The sequence below is a fragment of the Dromiciops gliroides genome, chromosome 1 (genome assembly GCF_019393635.1).
Source record: "Dromiciops gliroides isolate mDroGli1 chromosome 1, mDroGli1.pri, whole genome shotgun sequence".
In the NCBI taxonomy this organism is placed as follows: domain Eukaryota; kingdom Metazoa; phylum Chordata; class Mammalia; order Microbiotheria; family Microbiotheriidae; genus Dromiciops; species Dromiciops gliroides.
Window position 1 is genome coordinate 435,720,185 of NC_057861.1, and position 18,444 is coordinate 435,738,628.

At 37.4% G+C, this 18,444-nt stretch overlaps 1 protein-coding gene across 1 annotated transcript in view; it reads right to left on the reverse strand.

Annotated features, from left to right (window-relative positions):
- Window positions 1-18,444, reverse strand: part of ARHGEF28 (Rho guanine nucleotide exchange factor 28) — a 392,384-nt gene that overhangs the window by 205,004 nt on the left and 168,936 nt on the right. The window contains exons 6-7 of the mRNA XM_043976410.1: window positions 11,986-12,169; window positions 1,690-1,870 (exon numbers count right to left, since the gene is read on the reverse strand). Coding sequence (XP_043832345.1) covers window positions 1,690-1,870; window positions 11,986-12,169 — 365 coding nt within the window. The remainder of the gene's footprint in view (window positions 1-1,689; window positions 1,871-11,985; window positions 12,170-18,444) is intronic.

Genomic DNA, 18,444 nt, shown 5'->3' on the forward strand with positions numbered 1-18,444 from the left:
TATTGACATAGAAGGCTTTTAAGGAGGTTTTAAAAAAAATATGTTCTCATATATTGTTCCCTTTGTTTTAAAAACCTCTATTGTGAGGGACCTTATGTTGCTGAGCTATGTCCCAATGAAATGGCACATAAGCAGCAACAGTGACAGAAAATTAATATTAATTACCATTGTTCAGTGAATCAGGCCCCTGCCACTCCGCAACAACCCCTCACAGAAACTCTGAGAGGAAAGCAAGAATGGCAGAGAACCATCTAAGTCTCTTACAACATTAAACAATCTCAATTAAGGATACAGTCAATTAGGAAGAGTTTCACTACTTGAAAATTATATGCCAACTTGCTACATCCCACACAAGGTAAGGGTACATATTCTCAGAAGCATATTTTGATTTAAATTTTTTAAAAAAACTGTGTAGAATAAGATAATACATTTCCTTTTTATATAAACAATCAGATGATTCATGAATAAAACTTAAGCACATGTTATATCCATAAGTAATAAGATGAAATGAAAATAAACTATAATCTCAATGTAGTAGCCTGATTTTTAACTGGAAATCCCATTATGGTAACTGATTTCCTTAAAGGGATTCCTACAAATTAAGAGAAACATGAAAGACCCAAATTGGAGTATCCATGGAAATCTCTGAGCCTTGCAGTCACTATTACTTCATCTGCCCTTTACCAAAATCAGATTTCTGGTTAAGAATTTAATTGGAAATAAAAAACAACATACTTGTCCCCATGTAGTCTTCCAGATTCTCTGAGAAAGGTAAACTAATAATAAAGTATTTTGTATGACCAAGTCAACAAGCATTTATTGAGCCCCTATTTATGGGTATGGGCCAGGCCCTGTGCTAAGTGTTGGTGTACAGCTGAGGTAAAACAAAATTTAAAGCTTTTATTTGATTTGACTGTGAAAAAAATACCACTGTGAAAAAGAAATGGTTGTATAAATGACCAATTCATGTGTGAACAGAGTTTTAAGGATGGTAGATTTAGTGGTGAAAAGGACTTAAGATATCATTTAATTCAGACTCCTTATTTTATAGAAATTCAGAGAAGTTAAGTAATTTGCCTAAGGTCACACAGGAACTCTGTAGCAAAACTATGATTGGAACCTAGGTCCTCTAACTCTAAATTGAACCTTTCCACTAACTCTAAATCAATTCTTTCCATTATCTCATGATGAACATTTTTATATATGCTATAATTCTTGTCATCCACTGCTAAGCCATGAATCACCAGAGAGTGGGTAGTGTGTATTTGTGTGTGTATGTGTATATACATACATATACTGTGTGTCTATATATGTGTATATATGCATATACACACAAACACACAAAATATGCTTTGGGTAAAGATAGAAATGGCATACAGACAATGACTTAATGGGAAATAAAAAGCCACCATAATAATTCTGGTGAGTTTTTTTCTTTTTTAAAGAAGAAATGACTCAGGAGCCAGTAAAGGAAACAATAAAAGAGGTGTTATGGTAAGCTACTATTTTTCCACAGCTAAAATAACAATTCTTTGTCTACCAGGCTATAGCTGTTTCTCCCAGGTTCACTTGAAGAAAAGTACCACCACCCCCCACCAACCCCTGGGGGTACATTTTACAAAAACATGGAATTGATGCATATCTCCTCATACTCTATGCTACTGTTTACTAGAATAATCTGGCACTAACCTTGTGCAGAAGGGCTCTATCCAAAAAGTATTTCCTGAAGAGCTTAATGTCGGTCTCCAGTAAATGTTCTGCAGTGTGATTCAATGTCAGGGTCAGCGTTCCTGATGAATGAACACATCGTAAGAGGGCATGTTCATTGATCTGCGCTCTGGAGAAGTCCGTCGAATGAGTGCCCTGAAAACTGAAACAGCACAAATCAAGACCCATGGACAGCTTTATAGGAAAGAGAAAGAAAAAGCATCAAGAGCGCTATCTTCCTATTGGTCCTTAGATTTTTCTAAATAATTCAAGGGCAAAATTATCCTTTTAAAGAGATCTACAATAAGCATGATCATGGCAGTGTAATTGCTAATAAAGATGGCTTTCTCCTTTCTCTGGGGGGAGGAAATGCATTTTGAAGACATCTAAACCTACCACTTGTTTAAAAATACAGCGGCTTTTAAAGAGTAGAGCTTTACCTCAAAGCTTAGTGCCCCATTCTCTTTTCTAATGTGAAATGGAAACCTCTCACTTTATCGTGGCCATATATAGTAGAATGAACAAGCTGGCAGCTAACAGGTTTATTAAGCGGATTACAGTGGAAAACAGACACTGCCTCAAGGGAGCCCTGCACTGTTTAGATGTTACAAACAAGTCAGACATTCATAACACACTGTACCACAGTTAGAAATCACTTTTCTGATGCAAATTGAAGTTATGCACAAATGTGGACAAAAATGGTATTCTTCTTTAGAGTCCTAAACAAAGGAAGAACATTCCCCAACCAAAGTGTAACTGAATTCTTGCATATAATGTATATTTTGGATTCAGTTTTGGTGAAGAACAACTATACATTTATTAGCCAAATAGTGTCCATGAGCAGTAGTGCAATACTGCAGATTTGCCCTGTCACCGAGTGGACACTAGGTGATGAATTCAACACTAAATTATTAAACATGTGTACACTGGGCACACTGAGATAGCCCACCACAGCTAGCAGTGCCTTCTTGAGTACAGAGAACTTCTCACCTTTAAGGAAATCATGCCAATATGTTGGTCACTTGGATCTTTTACATTGAGTGGAGAAGAGAAAGGGTAACAGTAATGAAGAAAAGAAAAATTATTATTTCTCCTCCATCCCCCCGTAACTTCATTTTGCCCTTCAGTTTTTGCTTTATAAAAAATTTAATTAATTTTCTGAGAAGTTTTATGTAGAGAGGTAAGATGAGTTTTTATTTTAACATAAGGAATTGGACTAATACAATAATTCATCAGTCTAGGGCTGGAAAGGGATATTAAAGTTTACCCAGTTCAACTCCTTCACTTGACAGATGATGAAAGTAAGGCCCCAAAAGATTAAATTATTTGTTCATGGCCACACAAGCAATAAGTATAAAAAGCTGAATTTGAACCCAGGTCTTCTGACTCCAAATAATACTCATTATGGCATATAATATAAAAAGCATTATCAGTAAGTATTAAGTTGGACTATTGAACTGTTGTTTTTTTGTTTTTGTTTTTGTTTTTTGGTGAGGCAATTGGGGTTAAGTGACTTGCCCAGGGTCACACAGCTAGTAAGTGTTAAGTGTCTGAGGCCAGATTTGAACTCAGGTCCTCCTGAATCCAGGGCCAGTGCTCTATCCACTATGCCACCTAGCTGCCCCCTGATCTGTTGTTCTTGTTCAGTCATTTTAGAATCTGCATGACCCACAGTTGGGGTTTTCTTGGCAAAGATACTGCAGTGTTTTGCCATTTCCTTCTCCAGCTAATTTTACAGAAGAAAAACTGAGGAAAGGGTTATATGACTTGCCCTGGGTCACACAGCTAGTGTCTGAGGCTGGATTTGAATTCAAGTCCTGACTCCAAGCCCAGACTCACAACTATCAACAGCAAAAACCTTAAATCAAGTCTGATTTTTGAACTCCTTTACTTCCTCCCTGCTTCTACTCCTTCAGATCTATCTGCTTTTTGCAATTAGGTGAGAAAACTATTTTCAACTCCCACCATGCCCACAGCTGCAAACCCAGGGTCCACACAAACTAGCAACCATTGGCCTGCAATGCTGCCATCACCTAAATCATTGCTCTTCCTGCACCACAGTGAACCACATCTTCACACTCACACAACTGAATAAAAAATGTAGAGAATATAGGACCCCACTATGTTTAGGTTTTGCTCAAAGCATTTGACTTAAAGCCTCTCCTCCAACAAATTCTATCCCATGCATATGTTAAGATCAAACAGCATTTCTTGATGATAAATAAAATCCAATTCAATACGCATTTGTTAAGCAGCTACTATATGCTAGGAACTGGGGATACAAAAACAAAAATGTAACAGTTCCATATTCAAAGAATTTATATTCTACAGAGGGGAGACATAGAACAGATACACAGATTACATAAGATAGAGAACAAATTAATTACCAGGAACTTTCAGGGGGCATTAACAAACTAGGAGAACCAAGAAAAACCTATTATAGGAAGTAGCACTTGGGTTGAATCTTGAAGAAAGTTAGGAATTCTAAAAGATATAAGGTACAAAGGAGAAACATGGGAGACAGCTTGTACAAAGAATGTCACGCATAGGAGGGGGGATGTAATGTCGCATACAGGAAGAATAAGCCAATTTGTATAGAAAATAGATTGCATAAGTAAAAACTATAACTGTAACTATCCTCTGACAGTCTACTAAGGTTAAGGCTCAGGGGCAGGTATATTCATCAATACAGTGTGGAATCCAAATTAAAGAGAAATTCCCTGTGGTCAGTGAGGTTGCTGAGATGCCCCTGTTCACAAACGATACCGTGTTCATTGTTTCAACATCCAGAAGACAAGAGCTTCCTTATGAGATGTTCAACCACACAAGAGTTTGGCCTAATGATCCACACATTAAAAACAAAATGAATAAATAATGCTTATTATCTGGTCAATGATATTAATAGGCAGTTTTCAGATGAAGAAATTAAAGCTATCTACAGTAATGTGAAAAATGCTCTAAATCACTATTGATTAGAGAAATGCAGATTAAAATAACTCTGAGGTACACCTCACACCTAACAGATTGGCTAATATGACAGAAAAAGAAAATGATAGATGTTGGAGATGTGGGGAAATGGGGACACTAATACACTGTTGGTGAAGTGGTGAACTGAGCCAATCATTCTGGAGAACAATTTGGAACTATGTCCAAAGGGCTATAAAACTGTGCATACCCTTTCATCCAACAAACCACTACTAGGTCTGTATCCCAAAGAGATCATAAGAAGGGGGAAATGACCTGTATGTACAAAAATATTTATAGTAGCTCTTTTTGTGGTCGTGAAGAACTGGAAATTGAGGGAATGACCATTGATCAGGGAATGGCTGAACAAGTTGTATTATGTGAATGTAGTGGAATACTATTGTGCTGTAAAAACAATAAGTAGGGGCAGCTAGGTGGCACAGTGGATAAAGCACTGACCTTGGATTCTGGAGGACCTGAGTTCAAATCCAGCCTCAGACACTTTGACACTTACTAGCTGTGTGACCCTGGGCAAGTCACTTAACCCTCATTGCCTCACCAAAAAAATGATAAGTAGGCAGATTTCAGAAAAACCTCAAAGACTTACATGAACTGATGATGTTGAGTGAAGTGAGTAGAACAAGAATATTGTACACAGTAACAGCAATAGTATGAAATGATCCACTATTGTATTGCTCTTCTCAGTAATACAATGATCCAAAACAATTCCAAAAGACTCATGATGGAAAATACTCTCCACATCCAGAGAAAGAACTGGATATTATTTTCACTTTATCTTTTTCTTCTTGTTTTTTTCCCCTTTTGTTGTGTTTCTTCTTTCACAACATGACTAATGTGGAAATATATTTAACGTGATTGCACATGTATAACCTCTATCAGATTGCATGTCTTCTTGGGAAAGGAGGGAGAAAAACTTTGAACTAAAAATCTTATAAAAAATAAATGTTGAAAACTATCTTTACATGTAATTGTGGAGAAATACTATTTACATAAAAAATAAACAATATAGGTGGAGGGGAGAATGTTTATTATCCAAAAGTTACCTACAAAGTTCTTGAGCTAGTCCATCAATACATATTTCTTGGATGGACATTGCAGATGGGCAACAAGCCACACACAGAACAAAGTAAGAGGAAGAAATCTGGTAAGGACTGATCTGGGAAATTATGTAGTACTTTCAGTAATCCCAAATGACTCATTGAAGCAGATCTTTTTAACTTCAGTAATCTTTGGCTGATACTATGTAGCTATAGATCATGGAACACCACAGTCCAAAGAACCAACATCCAAATTTTAGGTGAATCAGAGATAGATGGAGAGAAATGGAGGATGAAGAGGGCCAGAGCAGAGGGAGGTGGTGGAATAGGCTGTTAAACATTGCCAAAGACAATTTGCATGCAAGAATACCTTTAAACATATAATCTAGGGGAGAATTGATCTGAAAAGTAAGTAGGTTGGTCATGGAGAGTTAGGGATAACAGGGAATAGTCTGAGTACTAATACTAGTACCTGAGTAATGTTAAAAAACTTAGGGAAAGGATGCCACATATCATTGGGTGGATCCCTTCTTAAGAAATGATGGCAGAGTATCAACAAGACTCACATTGTATAAAAAAGTATAGACATGTTTCAATCTGTATCATTAGAAGGAGAGTCAACATCTCTGAGATCACAGACCCATTAGAGTACTGGCTGAGAACCTATAAGGTTCATGACATCACAGTAAGTGCTATTAAAATATGTAGTATAGCCATAGAATCATAGGAGACAGAACTGGTCATTGAGTTTAGACTTTACCTAAGGAGCAAATGGGGAATCTTTGAAAGGTTTTGAATAGGGAATGATATAATGCATATGATGTTGTAGGAAAATAAATCTAGAGACGCTAAGCAGGATGGAACAGTACTACAGGAGAAATGAAAAGGGGGGAAACCCATTTTAAGGAGGTTTTAAGGAGTCAAAAAATGAGATGATAAAGGGGCCTGAGTTATGGTTGGAGGGAGAATGGGTAGGAAGTAGAAGATGTGTGAGATACCATGAAGGGAGAAGAGTTAGAATTTGCTAACTATTCAAATAAGAAGTGAGCAGCTAAGTGGCATGGTGGATAGAGCACTGGCCTCAAGTCAGAAAGACTCATCTGCGTGAGTTCAAATCAGGCTTCAGACATTTACTAGCTATGTGACCCTGGGCAAGTCACTTAACCCTCTTTGCCTCAGTTTCCTCATGTGGAAATAAGCTGGAAAAGGAAACCACTACAGTACCCTTTGACCAACTCCTCCCCCTACAATGGGGGTCACAAAGAGTCGGACACAACTGAAAAATGACTCAACAACTAGAATCACAGTACATAATAGAAATCACTCTAGACAAAGAACCATAAAACCTGGATTCTAATCTCTAAATGTTTAGCCAACGCTTGGCATTATTGGCACATAGTAGAAACTTAATAAATGTTTGTTGATTGACTGACTGATATTGCACAAGTCACTTCATCTCTGTGCTTATCAATAAAAAATGGAGATTGGATAGATAAGGATTAGACATTTGGGGACAGGAATACAAATTGGGGCTGGGAAGGTGAGACAAGAAAGGAGTGGTCAAAAAGGTGAGAACAGTATGGTATTGATACTTAATATGGAAGTAAAAAGCTTCAGACTTCATGGAGAATAAGGATGAGAAAAGGTCAAAATACCTTGTATTTCATGCAAAAATAAATAAGATACTGATCAAAGGATGCAAGTTTTAAAATGCAGTGTTAGCCCAGAACCTAAGTGAAACCTGCAGGGTCACTCTTGAAGATCAGGTGTCCCTCTACAAAGTGCAGTTCAGCCTAGCCATTATGTGGGAAACAAAAAGCCCAAAGTCTGAATTAGGACCTGTTTTCTAATTATTGAAAAGGAATAAAAACAAAAACGTGGTCACTTTCCTCATTTTTTTTTTGATGATGCAATTGGGATTAAGTGATTTGCCCAGGGTCACATAGCTAGTAAGTGTAAAGTGTCTGAGGCCGAATTTGAACTCGGTTCCTCCTGAATCCAGGGCCAGTGCTCTATCCACTGCACCACCTAGCTGCCCCACGTGGTCACTTTCTTAGCCAGATGAAAGATCTACAAAGGGGGTTCCTGGAGAAATCCTAATGGCCTTTTTGTTCTTCTGCTTTGCTCTCTTAGATGAATTAATGAAATGTCAGGGAACAATTCTCTTCAAAACATTGTTAGGGGGGAGAGGGGAAGAAAAAGGGAGAACAAATAAGTTATAACCAAAAGACTAAAGTAGAAAATAGTTCAAAAATGCAAAAATCCAGATAATCCAGAAAGGAGATGACAAGGGGAGACTGAAGTAACAAAACAAAATCATGAAGACCAGAAATGTAAAGAAGATATGAGGACCAAATGAGTTTATAAAACAAAAGAATGTGTGTGTGTGTGTGTGTGTGAGAGAGAGAGAGAGAGAGAGACAGAGACAGAGACAGAGACAGAGACAGAGACACAGAGAGACACACAGAGAGAGATTGAGAGAGGCAAAAACAAGATGGAGATCTGGCAAGCTGTCCAAGAGACAAAATGTATTGTTGCTTCGAACTAATGTGAATTTTTAACCTGTAATGAAGCCTAGTATTTTCGTTTAATAACACTTCCCTGACTCTGAAAAATCTGCCCAAGCTGAGTGTTCTGGCGGTTGTCATTACAGACCTCATTTGTCTCCAAGCTGTACTCTGCCATTAGCAGAAACTACCTGCATGACCGGTGCTGTTGTTCATTTCTGTTCAATGTGACTACATTCTCTGTAATGTGTTTTTCCCCCTGAAGCTTAAAAGCCTTTGTATGTAATCTTTGATAACCATATAAACATGTCTATGTATTTGCTTGGAAATGTCTATCTGCTTAACACACCAAACAAGCCAGAAAGCACCAGGCCTATTTCGAACCTCACTCTAAGTCTATTAGATTTGACATGAGCTTAGAACCCTTCTTCGGTTAACAGTCAGTCAATAGACATTTGTTTAAGCACCCATGGTGTACCTGGCACTGTGCTAACAGCTAGAGAAACAAAGAAAAGATAGAAGATAGTTTCTGCTGTCAAGGAGCTCATCCTGGATCATTGCCAGGCATCTCGACTTTTTCTTTTGATGACTCTGGAAGAGAGACTGAGGCTGACAGCTTTGTGCAGCTGCCCCTTTCACATCCAATGCACTCACAAGTCAAGACATCACCCTCGTAGTGTCATTGGTCCTCTTCAAGAGGGAAGGATGAAAAATAATAGCAGTCTAATGAGGGAGATAACATGCAACTAACTATGTATAAACAAACTATATGCAGGACAAATTGGAAGTAATCAATGAAGGAAAGGCATTAGAATTAGGAGGGATTAGGAAAGGTTTCCTATGGAAGATGAGATTTTAGCTGGAACTTGAAGGAAGCCAGAGAAACAAGGAGACAGAGATGAGGAAGGAGAAAATTCCAGGTATGAGAGATAGTTGATGAAAATACTTACAATCAGGCATTCTCATTTGAGGAACAGCAAAGAGAACAATGTCACTAGATTGAAGAGTACATGGGGTGCAGGAGAGGGGAAGAGGTATAAAAAGACAAGGTTTTCGGAGAAGTTAGGTGGTGCAGTGGATGGAGCACTGGCCCTGGAGCCAAGAGGATCTGTGTTCAAATCTAGCCTCAGACAATTGACACTTACTAGTTGTGTGGCCCTGGGAAAGTCACTTAACCCCAACCTCACCAAAAACAAACAAAAAACAACCAAATATAAGAAGACAAGGTTTTCAAAGGCAGGGCAAGGTTATGAAGGACTTTGAAGGTCAAACACATAATTTTATATTTGATCCTGAAAGAGATAGGGAGACATTATAGTTTATTAAATGGGGAGGGAGGGTGACATTGTTAGACTTGTGGTTTAAGGAAATCACTTTAATGAATTTTGTTACTTTAACAAACTTTTTAAAGTTAATGGTTATAGTTTTATAGATTGTCAAATGTTTATTTTTTTAAATAAACACTTTTATTTAAAGTTTTTAGATCCAAATTCTATCCTTCCTTCCCTCTGCTCCCCCCTCCCTGAGGCAGTAAGCAATCAGGTATAGGTTATACATGTACAATTATGTAAAACACTTCCATATTAGACATTTTGTATAAGAAGACTTGAATAAAAGTAAAAAAAAGAAAGAAAGTGAAAATAGCTTGTTTCAGCCTGTATTCAATCAATATGAGTTCTTTTTCTAGAGGTGGATAGTATGCTTCATCATTAGTCCTTTGGGATTATCTTGGATCATTGTATTGCTGAGAATAGCTAAGTCATTCACAGTTCTTCATCCAACAATATTACTGTTGCTATGTATAATGTTCTCTTGGTTCTGTTCACTTCACTATGCATCAGTTCATATAAGTCTTTCCACATTTTCTGAAATCATCCTGCTTGTCATTTCTTATAGCATAATAATATTCCATTGCAATCATATACCACAGCTTGTTTAGCCATTCCCCAATTGATGGACATCTCTTTGATTTCCAATTCTCAATCGCTTATAGTTTCAAATAATATTTTGGATAGCACAAGAAAGGAAACTTTCAGACATGAAGAAATAAGAATGGATCTCTGTCAGCTCCATTTCACATATCAGATCAATTCCTGTTGTCCCACAAAAAAGTAAGATGACCAACTTTTGTATGAAGAGCTGGACAGGGATATAAATATCCATAAAACAATACTTTACAGCTTATAATTTTCTGTTTCATTCAAAAGAAGGGCATGAAAAACTTTGTCAAAAGCCTTGCTGAGGTTCAGGCATACTATGTCCACAACTTTCAAAAAATGAAATGAAGCTAATTGGGTATGAATTGTTCTTGGCACACTTGTGCTAGCTTCTGGGGATCACCCCAGAACTAAGAACTCACAAACCATCTGTTTAATGACCAAGGGAACAGTGAAACAGTGTTCTCACTCTTCTTTGAAGGGCTTTAAATTCATTCCATTCCTTACAAATGAATGAAAACCATTCCTTAACTATCCTCTGAACTGAACTAACTCATTTGCTTTGCTCCTTCCTTTCCTTCCCCACATGTTCCCTGGCACTCCCTTGGTGAGGTATGGGGGAAAGAATTATTTATGTTCCTTTTTCTCCTTCCTCCCACCCACTTAAGTCAAACAACAAAGGGGACTAGTACTAGTAAATAGTCCATGCTTGAATTTTTCAAAAGAATTGGCATCAAGCTCAATGGTCTCTATTTTTTTTTTGCTCATTTAAAAAAAATCAATACAACTTTAGCCTGCCAGGCATAAAATTAAGCTATTTCTTGAATATATCATGTCTTCATGCCTTTTTTCCTTCCACCTTGTACCTAGAACAGTAATATCCCAGTTACTAGGTCAGAAGGTGGCACTGCTGGGAGTGGCATCAGGAAGATCTAAGTTCTAATCTGATCTCAACCATTTCACCTCTGTCTGCCTATTTCCTCTAAAATGGAGATAATAATAGCACTTATATCCCAGGGTTTTTGTGAGGATCAAATAGGGCAATAATTATAAAGTCCTTAGCACAGTGCCTGGCACATAGTAAGCACTTAATAAATGCTTGCTTGCTTCCATCCTTTCTACATACTTCATAGTAGGTATTTTCAATAAATGCAAATGAATGAATGCTGAATATGAAAAGTATTGAGGGGAGATGCAGAATTGGATTGGGGGGGGGCAGGGCAATGAGGGTTAAGTGACTTGCCCAGGGTCACACAGCTAGTACGTGTCAAGTGTCTGAGGCCAGGTTTGAACTCAGGTCTTCTTGAATTCAGGGTCAGTGCTTTATCCACTGTACCACCTAGCTGCCCTGGAAAAAATGTGTTTTCAAAGTATAAACCATTAAAGATTTTATCCATTACTGCAACATTGAGAAGATATTCATTCCCCTGCCTTCCTCTTCCTCTTTCCTCTACCCTGTTCTCCTCTCTTCTTAGCTTCTACCACAGTGGCCAGCATCACAAATACTACTTATAACAAGGACTCAAGAATTCCATGTTACTCTAGAGTACTGATTAATGTAATCACTGAGAAGTAGCAACCAGAGAGGTGAGGGCAGCAGGAGGACAACCAAAAAAATTGGTTCTTATCAAGTAGCACCTTTATTTGCTATCCCATCATATTGACAAAACCTCTGGCCTGGCCCTTTGGCTAGCAATAACAGCCAAATCAATGATAATATTGAACTGTGGTTCTATTAAAAGAATTTCATTTGTCAAGTACCATAATTAATTAATATTAATGAAGAAAACATCTTATCAAGAAGACACTCACTTGTTGATGACTTCCACCAGACTGGAGTGGCCAAGCTTCAAAGCCAAGTCTAATGGCAAAGCTCCCTCTTCATTAGTCAAAGCTAAGGCCTGTCTTCCCCCAGGGAGACATAAGAGGAACTGTGAAAACTGAACCAAGCCCCATCTCATTGCAATGTGAAGAAGAGACTCTTTATGTGCAGTCACTGAAAAAGAAAAAGAAGATATTGGTTATTTTAGTAAAATATTTTCCTGTCATACACTAGTCAGATACATGGTCAGATACCTTTGAAAATGTAAGGGAAAAATGCATTTTCCCCTGCTCTTTTAATAAGTGAGTAAAGATACCACCACAGTCTTATTCATTTGGGTGCATTTTTAAAAATAATAAACATTTTTATTTATACTTAATCAGTTCCAAATTTATCCCTTCTTCCCTCCCTCACCCCTCTTTGAGGCAGTAAGCAATTAGATGTGGGTTATACATGTGCAATTATGTAAAATATTACCATAGTAGTCATTTGGTACAAGAAAACTTGAATAAAAAAATGAAAGAAAGTGAAAAATAGCATACTTCAGTTTATGTTCAATCAATATCAGTTCTTTCTTTGGATGTGGATAGTATGTTTTATCAGTAGTCCTTTGTGATTGTCTTGGATCATTGTATTGATAAGAATAGTTAAGTCATTCACAGATCTTCATCAAACAATATTGCTGTCTCTGTGCACAATGTTCTCCTGGTTCTACTCACTTTACTATACATCAGTTCATACAAGTCTTTCATTTGGGTACATTTGAGGGAGCCCTCTTTGCATGCCTTTTTCTTTAGCATTATCCCAGCCCTGGTGAAATATTAGTGATTAAATGAAGAGTTTCTTCCATGACAGGAAAACTAAAGTCTATCTCGGGCACCAGCTATGTTGTTAACTTCTTTTGGATTTGGGAGGTGGATCCAGAAATTTCCTTGAAGTACAAGTTGGCCTTACTGGAGAGGGATATACAGTTTCCTACACAGCTGCATCAACTCTTAGAGATAGGGATAAAGGCTAGACTTGTCATTTTTACTGGCATAGGAAACTCCCACAAGAGTTAACTCCCTCTACTAATACAGGTTCATACCTTCCCTGCCACTTCTTTTTTGTTTTGTTTTGTTTGTTTGTTTTTCGGGGCAATGAGGGTTAAGTGACTTGCCCAGGGTCACACACCTAGTACATGTCAAGTATCTGAGGCTGGATTTGAACTCAGGTCCTCCTGAATCCAGGACTGGTGCTTTATCCACTGCACCACCTAGCTGCCCCCTTCCCTGCCACTTCTAGTTTTAAAGAGTTGCCTGGAGCATCGAGAGATTAAATGGTTTGCCCAAGGTCACAGAGATAGTATATGTCAGAAGAATGACTAAAACCTAGGTTTTCATGATTTCAAGGCCTACTCTTTATCCAGTATGCTTTTCTACACCCTAAATATGAGAAGACGAGTTTACTCCTTAGTATTTTTCCAAATAAAATCATATATCCTAATAATCAAATCTCTATTTGGAAAATCACACATACACATGTATAGAGACTATGTCATTATATATACATACATGCATAAATTCATCCCAGCTATTCAGTCCAACAAGCATTTATAGGCACCTATTAAGGGCACTAAGGAGCTTACATTCTGGGGTTGGAGGTGGGGTAGGACAAGGTTAAAACATGTTACCAGATCAATCTAAACATGATTCTTTGAGAAGGGAAAGAACATTAACAACTAGAGAGATCAGGAAAGACCTTTGTAGGAAATAGTATATGAACTAAGCCTTAAAGGAAAACAAGGAATGAGGAAGAAGTATGTCCCAGGTATGTGAGAAAGTCTACGTAAATGCCAAGTTGGGGCAACAGCAAGCAGACAAATTTGGCTAGAACATATAGTGTGTGAGGGAGAGAATATACAATGAACCAGGTCTTTCTGACAAGATGGCTGAAAGGGAGGCAAGCTTCCCAGCTCCCACCAATCTACTCTAACAAAACCAAAACACATAGTGATCAAGACTTTTATCCAGCTCAGAACTGCAGAAACCCAAGGGAAATAGGAAAGGGCCCTGCCCAGACAAAGTGAGTGCTAAGTGGAGTGCAGACAGCCAGGAACTGCAAGGGCTTATGTCCTGAGGCAGCAAGAGCCAACCTCTCCTCTTAAACGCCCTCCCCACCCCCACCCCCAACCAAGAAATGATAAGACACAAGGGACAGACATTCATTTTCAAACATGGTAACTGTGGATTTATTTTGCTTGACTATGCTTGTAAGGAGCGTTTTCCCCTCTTCTCTCCATTAATTGGGCAGAGGGGAAAAAGGAAGAAGACTGGAAAAGGAGGTTAGTATTATTAGCAACGAAGAGGCTAACTAAAAAAAAAAAAAAAAGAGAACAGAACGGAACAAAATTCATAAGGACATGCAAACATGCAAGACAGTTTTTTGTTTTGTTGGTTTTTTTTAGTGAGGCAACTGGGGTTAAGTGACTTGCCCAGGGTCACAGAGCTAGTTAGTGTTAAGTGTCTGAGGCCGGATTTGAACTCAGGTACTCCTGAATCCAGGGCCGGTGCTCTATCCACTGCACCACCTAGCTGCCCCAAGACAGTTTTAAAAGTAATGTGTATAACATATATCTTTAATTTAAAAAGCAAGCACCTTTTAATATAAAAAGCAATCATTGTGAAATAGGGACTCACAGTTTCATATAGAATCCTCTTTTGGTATTCTGCTCTGTGTACAGAAATGTTTCTTTTTTGGTGTTTAGTTTAAAATTAAAATAAAATAAACCTGGAAACATAGGATGGAACTAGACTAGTAATGGCTTTAAATGCCAACCTGCAGAGTCAACATCTTCTACATTGGTAGCTGGGTAGTGACATAGACATGCATATTTACTCATGTATGTTATCTACAACATATAATACGTACTGTATTGTGTATACATGTAATATGTAATCATGTGTTATATTTACATACAAATGTTTGTATTATTATAAATTCATTATATAAGATATTAGGATGTTTGTGTTATGATGATATATGAATTATTACATATAATGTATGTGTGTAAATACTTTATTGCAAATTATATGTCATTATTATATATGCTTTAATTGTGTTGGTATTTATTACATACAATTACATAACATTGTTGCTTATTATCTATACAGCAAATAGGTGGCATAAGAGAGACCTGGAATCAAGGAAGACTGTATTTGAGTCTCTTCTCAGACATGCACTGGCTGTGTGACCCTGAACAGATTGTTTAACCTCTCTCAGCCTGTTTGCTAATTATTAAAAGGACAAACTAATATCATTCAACTTATAAGGTTGTTGTGAGGATCAAGTAAGAAAACATGTAAAGTCTTTTGCAAACCCTGAAGCACAGTATAAATGTCAGCTATTATTATTATGTAGTTATTCATTTAAAAATATTGTTGTCTCTAGAGCAAACTGCATCAGTAGGCATGGTCAATGCTTCACAACATTTTTCCCTGCATTCACAGGAAGGTTCTTCTTTGGTTTGTACCTGGAGCTGCTATTTGAGGAACTGTTTAAAATAGCTGACCAGAGCTTTTACTCAAAAAGGCCTCCCCAATTCTTTTTTTTTGAGGGGGGGATGCAATGAGGGTTAAGTCACTTGCCCAGGGTCACACAGCTAGTAAGTGTCAAGTGCCTAAGGCTGGATTTGAACTCATGTCTTCCTGAATCCAGGTGCTTTATCTACTGCAACACATAGCAGTCTCCGGTCTCTCCCATTCTTAAAGCTGGATGCCAAACTAAGCTCTCAGCTCCTGTGTATGCTATAGACATGCACAGTTACATTACAATGTTTCTTGTTGGACTTTTACCGAATATCAAAACCATTTTTTCCAATTTCCCTTCTTGAAGTCCCTCCCTTCAGTTTGCTGCACAACAATGACCTCATTCCCCATATTGGCCCAACACCATAGAACTTAAGGGGTTTTTAACCTGTTTCATGTCATTGACTTTTCTGGTAATCTGGGGACACCAAAGGACCCCTTCTCAGAATTATTTTTTGATGAATATAAAATATAGGATTACAAAGGAAACCGATTATGTTGAAATAGTTATCAAAAACATTCACAGATTTAAGAATCTAAGAGATTTCAGAATTTAAGAGTTATGCTACAATGAGTATTGTTTTGATACACATAGACCAATTAATTCCCAAAGTGAACACATGCAACCACAGGGTGAACCAAAGTGACAAAGGGTGAGTTAATGAAAATGTCCCAAGAAATTATATTTTGTCACTTAATCTGTAATGAGGATATAAGCTCTCATGGTCATATGACAGGGTGAATAATGCCAATGCTCTATAGAGCAAAACTTAAAGATGGAAATTTCAGTTAACTAAATCACAACAGGACGTAATTCCTTATGGAACTGATATTTCCAAGTAAAGTGTGATGTAACATAATTAATTTGTATTTGTTCAATCAGTCAACAATTATTCATTAAGTGCCTACTATATGCTAGGCCTTGCGCTTAGCACAGGGGATACAAATCTAAGGTGATCCAAAGTCCCTGTCTTCAAAGGGACATTCTGGGGAGGATATAGGTCTACAAATTCTATTATTCTACAGGAAAAGAGAAAGAGACAGAGACAGAGATAGAGATACACAAAAAATAAATATTTATATACATATATGTGCAAAATAAATTCAAAGCGCTAGGGTGTAGGTGACAGGGAGGAATATCAAATGGGAAAATCAAGAATGTCTTTTGAAGTACTTGGCACCTGAGCTGAGCCCCAAAAGGAGACATGATTCTAAGAGGTTGAGGTTTACACCCACCCACCTTCCATCTTCTTCCTCCACTTTCCTGCCATACATATTTGAAAAGATATTCCAGTCTTCACTAGAAAGAAAAATATTAGTTTTCCCCAAATGGAAAAAATATTAATAATAAGCATTTACATAATACTTTAATGTTTTCAGAGTGTTTTACAAACATTTATTTGATCCTTACAAGAACCTTGAGAAGTAGATGCTATTATTGTTAGTTATCATCATCATCATTATTATGGTAAACATTTACATAACACTTTAAGGTTTGCAAAGTGTTTCACAAGCATAATCTCATTTGATCTTTATAAGAACCTTGGGAGGTAGATATTATTATTCCTATTTTACAGATGAGGAAACTGACCTGGACAGAAGTGAATTGAATTGCCCAGGGTCATACAGCTAGTAAATGTCTGAGGCTAGAATCGAACTCAGGTCTTCCTGGCTCCAGGTCCAGTGTTCTATTTTGCCACCTAGCTGCCTATATGACTTTTTTCACAGGAAATTGCACTTGTCTATATGAATACACAAAAAGGGGGTTGGGGGAAGGTTGAATTAAAAACTTTTAAAATCACCTTAACTTTTATTTAAATGTTTAGGTAAATAAGGTCCACTTTGAAGCAGAATTTTCCATATGCTTCCACATAAGACATTATTAGCTGTGTGACTCTGGGCAAATCACTTCATCTGAGTTTTCTCTACTGCCAAATGAGGATAACCAGAATGGTACATACATGCCCTCTAATGTAGCTGCTTATGATTACAATCCATTTGTTTTTCACAGTATAGACCCCTTCTGAGAAAACAAGCAAACTCCCAAATTTCTAAAGAATATGGGTTGAGATAGTAAGTGTTCCAAAAAAGTCAACTTGTACATCAAACACAATGATGCTTCGATTGAGTGTTTGGCCAATACACCAAATTTCTTAATCTTCCCAGCATGACCCAAAGCATTGACAAGGCATTATGATGTTTTAAACCTGTAGTTGACTGATTTAGAAAGCATTCTTTTCTGCATACCTTCCTACAGGGTATTTGAGATCATTTCCAAAACTTTTCTAATTATAGACACCTGCTACCATTCCAAGAAAAAGCTTTTATGGATTCAATTAGCATTGGACAATCCAAACACAGACGAGGTAGAACAAAGCATGACTGTCGATAATTCTAACATTTTGAGACTGGCTGTTTTACTTAGTGATGGAATTACTTAGAAGCTATAGACCTTCTCACGAGTCTGATCTTTTGCTACCTACCATTGATCCTAGTATACTGCTCAATAAAACCTGTACTGCTGGTGACTGTCTCAGCAGAAGAGGAGGCTATACTATATTCAGATTTCTCTATGGGCAGGATTCTTACATTATTTATTCACATTTCACAGGACTACAGAATCACCCAGAGCTGAAAAAGAATCCCATCTATACCTAGGATTCTTCACCTTTTTGTGTATCATGGACTCTTCTGGTTGTCCTGTGAGCCTATGGACCATTTGTCAGAATAATATATATTTCTTACTATTCCTTTTTAAAATTTTTTTGAAATACCCTCCCTCCCTTTAGCCCTACCCTTACTCATTAAAAAGGTAAGCAATATGATGCCCATTATATACATGAAGTTATATAAAACATAGTTCCATATTTGAAAAAAGCAAGA